Source organism: Salvelinus namaycush, unplaced genomic scaffold (genome assembly GCF_016432855.1).
Source record: "Salvelinus namaycush isolate Seneca unplaced genomic scaffold, SaNama_1.0 Scaffold40, whole genome shotgun sequence".
Taxonomy (NCBI): Eukaryota; Metazoa; Chordata; class Actinopteri; order Salmoniformes; family Salmonidae; genus Salvelinus; species Salvelinus namaycush.
In genome coordinates this window covers 32,501-40,380 of record NW_024061008.1, presented here as the reverse complement: position 1 = coordinate 40,380, position 7,880 = coordinate 32,501, and the positions used below count along the sequence as shown (strand labels likewise).

Genomic DNA, 7,880 nt, shown 5'->3' with positions numbered 1-7,880 from the left:
GGCACTAACTCTATGTCAGCAATCAAAGGGCTAGAATTTTCGAGGTCTCCCCTATGACTTCACGGTGACGTAGTGTCCCCAAAATACACTTCGTATTTACTGCTGGCTAGCCCCAACATAACAGAAAGCACTGAGCTAGGCTGAAACACCTGCATTTTGGAGCTGCCTTACCCAAGAAAACAAAAAAGAGACCATGTTTGTATGTGGCTTTATTAACTCAATGATAGTTATATATTTTTGTACATTGTGTGCAAACTGATATGTGACACGTATTAATGCCAAAATAACATGCAAAACATGACCGGTCGCCACTGGTGACGATGTGAAATGTTATTCAAGGGCTGAGGGCTTACGGCCGAGGGCTGTCTACTTTGAATTTGGACTGCAGCCACTACGTCAATCAGACCTGTGCCCTGTTGTGAAATGTTACCCCAAGGATCTCCGGTACGGCTCAGAAATAATTCCACTGGTGCTCCAAAACTATAGATCCGCTTCATTGAATGGACTGATTGAAAATCTTTTTTATTTTCATTTTATTGAACCTTATTTAACTAGGCAAGTCTTCAAGTAAACATTATGGAGAACAATTGAAATATTATACATACATACACTGTCACGTTCCTGACCTGGAGGAGGAAGAATATGACGATAGCCGTTACATACACCAAGGTACCAAAGCATGTTTTTTATTACAATGTTATTTTATTTTATTTAAAATAAAATGTTTACTACACGTGTCCAGTGATAGGCCAACATCTGTCAACATAACTCTGATTTGAAAAGGGTGGTCTTGCCGAGGGGTTTGTATATACATGAGCCAGTGGGTTTGGTGGTTGACAGAGAGAGTTGATGATGGAGGAAGCAAGTTCAATCAGTGATGAGTTTGTAACGGGGCCCAAAACGTACAGTACCTCCCCTTCCTCCTCTCTCCTTCCTCCCAGGGGCCCAAAACGTACAGTACCTCCCCTTCCTCCTCTCTCCTTCCTCCCAGGGGCCCAAAACGTACAGTACCTCCCCTTCCTCCTCTCTCCCTCCTCCCAGGGGCCCAAAACGTACAGTACCTCCCCTTCCTCCTCTCTCCCTCTCCTCTTCCTGCCTCCCCTCTTCCTCTCTCCTTCCTCCCAGGGGCCCAAAACGTACAGTACCTCCCCTTCCTCCTCTCTTCCTCTCCTCTTCCTGCCTCCCCTCTTCCTCTCTCCTTCCTCCCAGGGGCCCAAAACGTACAGTACCTCCCCTTCCTCCTCTCTCCCTCTCCTCTTCCTGCCTCCCCTCTTCCTCCCTCCTTCCTCCCAGGGGCCCAAAATGTACAGTACCTCCCCTTCCTCCTCTCTCCCTCTCCTCTTCCTGCCTCCCCTCTTCCTCTCTCCTTCCTCCCAGGGGCCCAAAACGTACAGTACCTCCCCTTCCTCCTCTCTCCCTCTCCTCTTCCTGCCTCCCCTCTTCCTCTCTCCTTCCTCCCAGGGGCTCAAAGCATATGGCTGAGTTGCACAGAATCTCATCCTCCTCTCCTCCTCCATCCTCCCTCCCTCCCTCCCTCCCTCCCTCCCTCCCTCGCAGAGATCTCAAGATCCTGAGAGAGCTGAATTAGAGAAGTGGATTTGGACCTGTGTTCGGAGTACTGATGATGCCAGTCGGAATGGGGATTATTCCCAGTGTTCTGATGCCTTGTGCTTGTCCTTGTGGTTTCTATGGAGATACGTGTCTGATAAATCACCATGGGACTCAAGGATCCTTGATATCCTTCTGTCTGTGCTTATGGACTACGTACTGTAATTCAAAAAGTCCAGAGACTGAGATGGTCATTGCAAAATGTAGATTTTGTGGTCAATTAAACATTTATTTGTGGATTTTAATGTGTGCTTTGGGATATTGTCTTGCTGGAAGATCTTCTTGGGCTCCAAGTTTCAGCTTCCTGGCAGAGGCAAACCGGTTTTTGGTTAAAATGTCCTGGTACTTGGTAGAGTACATGATGCTGTTGGACTTGACAAGGGCCCCAGGACCAGTGGAAGCCTAATAATCCGCATAACATCAAAGATCCACCAAACATATTTTACAGTAGATATGAGGTTCTTTTTTGCATATGCATCCTTCTTTTGATGCCAAAGAGCTCTATTTTCGACTAATCTGATCATAGCACACAGTTCCAATCCAAGTGCCAATCCAAGTGCCAAGTGCCAATCAGACTCCAGGCGTTTACATGTGTTGGTTGCTGTCAATAAAGGATTTTTTTTTCTGGCAACCCTTCCAAATAACCTATTTGCTTGGACATGGCAACTAATTGTAGATGTGGAGACTTGGGGATCCAAAGATGCGACCAAGTTCTGTAATTCTCAAGTTCTGTAATTTTGTCCCTTTTACTTTTCTTTGCATCCTGAACCATCTTCCTCACTGTGTGTGGGGTCAAGACACTCTTACGTCCAATACCAGGCAAGTTTACCACTGTTCCAGTGGTTTTAAACTTCTTAATTATTGTCCTAATAGTTGTAAGTAGTATATTTCATTATTATAATTTTTTTTTTACCAATTTGCCAGATTTTTAAAGGTCAACAAACATTTGTCTCTTTTTTGTTTGTGAACTCTCTGCCTTTTCCTATGGTGATGGCTAAAATAGTGATTTTAAATGTGTTACCTCATTTTATACCCCTTTGAAACAGGAAGCCATGGAAGGCCACAATACAGTTCCTTAAACTGAGATTTAAAAACAAAATGTAATAGGTGGAATGTTAATGGAGATTGAATTTTGTTTAATTTTATTTATGAGAATCTTTAGGGGTGGTAATAATTTGGACATCTATCTTTAAAAAAATTAAAAATCTTGTTAAACAAAATATCTTTCTCTGAGCAAATGTATTAGTTTAAAATAATATAATTTTCTGAGAATACAATATAGCTCAGTTTGAGTTATTTATTTGATTATTTACCATGTTTTGCTCATCCAATCATTGCTCGTCTTTATCAAGGGGACCAATCATGTTGGACCTGGCTGTATGTGTGTATAGTTTGTATATCAGGCTATAGTCAGCAGCGCAAGCAGTACTGCACAGATGGACAGAAAGATAGACAGACAGACAGACTGAACAAACTGACAGAGTCACACAGAGACAAGGGCATCTGTACTGTGATGTGATCTGGTCTGTAATGTGAAACAGTAACACACACACACACAGACAGACAGACAGACAGACAGACAGACAGACAGACAGACAGACAGACAGACAGACAGACAGACAGACAGACAGACAGACAGACAGACAGACAGACAGACAGACAGACAGACCTATTCACTCAAAAGCTTTACAAGTTAATAAAGAAGGTTATTAAATTAATACAGTTTTAGTTATTTATTTATTTAGCAAACTCTCAACAAACCTGTAGAAAAGGACGTATATAACACGTTACAGTATATAATCCTAACTCCTTAAAATCCACACTCTGTAAAATGTGCATACCATCAAAGAGCGGGCCACCAACAAAAACATAAACAACAGATAAAATGCATCCCATGACATTTCCACATGCAAATAGTTCTGTCTTCTATATGAAATGTATAAGTCGTGCTGAAGGAATGAGGCACGAGAGCAACATGATTTAAAATTGTGTCTGAACTGATTTAGTTTTGGGTTTTAACCCTCCTCATTAGGAAATGAGACTGAGAACCAGATTTGGTTCTTGGAGGAGTTCTTTGATGTGGGTGTCTCTTGTGTTTGTGTATTTCTTGTGATGTGCTTTGGATGTGCTTATCAGTACACAATCACCTTTTGTTCCACCCCTATCAATAAAGTAATTGTATCGTACACAGTCATGCAAAAGTTTTACCGTGCGTGAACTTTCAAATGCATCCTGTCATTTCTAAATGTGTAATATGATAGGTATTTTAATCTGACAAATTTTAACCCAAAACATTTGATTCATAAAATATTTAATCAGACGTCCTCCTGAAGGGGATGATGACATGATCTTTGCGAGAGGGAGGGAATCTGATTTCATTGGTCCTCGACTCGCATATCAGTCATTTCATTCAGGGTAAGTGGAGTTAGCCGTGAGTTAGCCTGCCCCGGAGCAAGTTAGTTCTGAAGGATTTATTGCCATAGAAATTTCCCTGGCTAAAAGGTGAGCCACTTTCGTAGGATCGGTTATCCAGAGATGAACTCAGAGTTGACCAAAGTTGCCTCGCTAACTCCTCAAACCTGATTCGTAGTATAGGGCTCAAGTATTGTGCCTGGAAGTATCCTGGGCTAGGCCTTTAACCAATTAGCTTCAGTCGGCTGGTGTGCGACAGGGGAAAAGGTGGTTTAACTTTTGATAGTCTATCTCTGGGGCTAGTTAGGGACCGTCAATAAATTACACAATGTAAATGGTACAATATTTTCATGTTGCACATCTTTTAGTTCTCATGACATTCTTTCAATATTTGTATATTAATTGCTACAATTTATAGTTTGTTAGAGGTTTTTAAGTAATATAAATTTGGAGCTATTGAAATGTTTTCACATTGTCCAAAAATATTGTACATTGTGTAATTTATTGATGGTCCCTAACTAGACACATAGTGATATCCAAAGTCAAACCAGATTTACCACGGTCAGTGTGCGCATAATGATCGGGTTTTTTGCACCTGTGCTCAGAATTGATGATTACTTGGGTGCTGCCAGCTGTGAGCAGGATTGAAATGAACTCAACCCAAGGAAAACTGTTACGTAACCTAGATTCCTTACATTTCACCAATCTTTGTTTTGGACGGTACTGACTTTATGACCAAAATTACCCTATTTACACTTTGTAGTCAATTTTGACTCAATAACAAATGTTTCTGACTCATTGATGCTACATAGGTCGTTTTCAATTGGAGAAGTTGGTTATTTGGTTCAGTCGCTCTTTAAACATGATTTGAAGCTACACATTATTTGTTTACAAAGTCTCCTATGTTACCAGAACCCTAAACTATGGACTAGTAGGCCCTCATTATTATGATGGTTATTATGATAAGGTACAACTCTTACTAAACTTCAATTAACCTATACTGTATGTAATATTGTTGAAAAATATTGAAAGTCACCTTTAAAAGGTGTGTGTGTGTGTGTGTGTGTGTGTGTGTGTGTGTGTGTGTGTGTGTGTGTGTGTGTGTGTGTGTGTGTGTGTGTGTGTGTGTGTGTGTGTGCGTGTGTGCCTGTGTGTGTGTGTGTGTGCATGTGTGTGTGTGTGTGATAAAACCCATTAGGCCAGCATGCAGTAATACGTAGTAATACGTAGTAATTACGTAGTGAAACCACCAGATCAAACTACTTTTCTGGGCTACACTACTGTATGCAGTGTGTGTGTGTTTATAATGGGTGTATGTATGATTATAATGGGTGTGTGTGTATTTATAAAGTGTGTGTGTGTGTGTGTTTGTAATGGGTGTATGTATGATTATAATGTGTGTGTGTGTGTGTGCTTATAATGTGTGTGTGTGTGTGTGTGTTTATAATGGGTGTGTGTGTGTTTATAATGTGTATGTGTGTGTTTATAATGGGTGTGTGTGTGTTTAATATATGTGTGTGTGTTTGTAATGGGTGTGTGTGTGTGTTTATAATGTGTGTATGGGAGTTTACAATGGGTGTGTGTGTGTTTATAATGGGGTTGTGTGTGTTTATAATGGGTGTGTGTGTGTTTATAATGGGCATGTGTGTGTTTATAATGGGTGTGTAATGGGTGTGTAATGGGTGTGTGTGTGTTTATAATGAGTGTGTAATGGGTGGGTGTGTGTTTATAATGGGTGTGTGTGTGTGTGTTTATAATGGGTGTGTAATGGGTGTGTGTGTGTTTATAATGGGTGTGTAATGGGTGTGTGTGTGTTTATAATGGGTGTGTAATGGGTGTGTGTGTGTTTATAATGGGTGTGTAATGGGTGTGTGTGTGTTTATAATGGGTGTGTGTGTGTTTATAATGGGTGTGTTTCTGTTTATAATGGGTGTGTGTGTGTTTATAATGTCTGTGTTTGTGTGATCAGGGACTGAAGGGTCTGGTAGATTTATAATGGGTGTGTAATGGGTGGGTGTGTGTTTATAATGGGTGTGTGTGTGTTTATAATGTCTGTGTTTGTGTGATCAGGGACTGAAGGGTCTGGTAGATTTATAATGGGTGTGTAATGGGTGTGTGTGTTTATAATGGGTGTGTGTGTGTTTATAATGGGTGTATGTATGATTATAATGTGTGTGTGTGTGTGTGTTTATAATGTGTGTGTGTGTGTGTGTGTGTGTGTGTTTATAATGTGTGTGTGTGTGTTTATAATGTGTGTGTGTGTGTTTATAATGTGTGTGTGTGTGTTTAATATGTGTGTGTGTGTTTGTAATGGGTGTGTGTGTGTGTTTATAATGGGTGTATGGGAGTTTACAATGGGTGTGTGTGTGTTTATAATGGGTTTGTGTGTGTTTATAATGGGTGTGTGTGTTTATAATGGGCATGTGTGTGTTTATAATGGGTGTGTAATGGGTGTGTGTGTGTTTATAATGAGTGTGTAATGGGTGGGTGTGTGTTTATAATGGGTGTGTGTGTGTGTGTTTATAATGGGTGTGTAATGGGTGTGTGTGTGTTTATAATGGGTGTGTAATGGGTGTGTGTGTGTTTATAATGGGTGTGTAATGGGTGTGTGTGTGTTTATAATGGGTGTGTAATGGGTGTGTGTGTGTTTATAATGGGTGTGTGTGTGTTTATAATGGGTGTGTTTCTGTTTATAATGGGTGTGTGTGTGTTTATAATGTCTGTGTTTGTGTGATCAGGGACTGAAGGGTCTGGTAGATTTATAATGGGTGTGTAATGGGTGGGTGTGTGTTTATAATGGGTGTGTGTGTGTTTATAATGTCTGTGTTTGTGTGATCAGGGACTGAAGGGTCTGGTAGATTTATAATGGGTGTGTAATGGGTGGGTGTGTGTTTATAATGGGTGTGTGTGTGTTTATAATGTCTGTGTTTGTGTGATCAGGGACTGAAGGGTCTGGTAGATTTATAATGGGTGTGTAATGGGTGTGTGTGTTTATAATGGGTGTGTGTGTGTTTATAATGGGTGTGTGTGTGTTTATAATGGGTGTGTATGTGTTTATAATGGGTGTGTGTGTGTTTATAATGGGTGTGTTTCTGTTTATAATGGGTGTGTGTGTGTTTATAATGTGTGTGTTTGTGTGATCAGGGACTGAAGGGTCTGGTAGATTTATAATGGGTGTGTAATGGGTGTGTGTGTTTATAATGGGTGTGTGTGTGTTTATAATGGGTGTGTGTGTGTTTATAATGGGTGTGTGTGTGTTTATAATGGGTGTGTGTGTGTTTATAATGGGTGTGTGTGTGTGTTTATAATGGGTGTGTGTGTGTTTATAATGGGTGTGTGTGTTATAATGGGTGTGTTTATAATGGTGTGTGTGTGTTTATAATAGGTGTGTGTGTGTTTATAATGGGTGTGTGTGTGTTTATAATGGGTGTGTGTGTGTTTATAATGGGTGTGTGTGTGTTTATAATGGGTGTGTGTGTGTTTATAATGGGTGTGTGTGTGTTTATAATGGGTGTGTGTGTGTTTATAATGGGTGTCTGGTAGATTCGTCATAGTCAGACAGACATTTTGGATGCAGTCCTTTTGCGTTGTAGTAATCCACCACCTGATTGGGCACCTCCGCTAACACACTCTTAGCTAGCGCAGCCGGGGACGCCTAGGGAAACACACAAACACACACACATATTACACACGCGTACACGCACACAGACATTATACACACCTCAAAGACTTTGCGGGTCATTTTAACTGTACATTGAGTACACCAACATCGTTCTCTCTTTTTCTCTCTCACTTTTTTTTCTCTCTCTCTCTCTCTCTCTCTCTCTCTCTCTCTCTCTCTCTCTCTCTCTCTCTCTCTC

At 40.7% G+C, this 7,880-nt stretch overlaps 1 protein-coding gene across 1 annotated transcript in view; it reads right to left on the bottom strand.

Moving 5' to 3' along the window:
• Window positions 1–7,543: 7,543 nt before the first annotated feature.
• LOC120041033 (copine-4-like) overlaps window positions 7,544–7,880 on the bottom strand; it is a gene marked incomplete at its 5' end in the record, with an annotated part of 25,172 nt that continues 24,835 nt past the window's right edge. Inside the window, one exon of the mRNA XM_038985997.1 lies at window positions 7,544–7,675. Coding sequence (XP_038841925.1) covers window positions 7,544–7,675 — 132 coding nt within the window. The remainder of the gene's footprint in view (window positions 7,676–7,880) is intronic.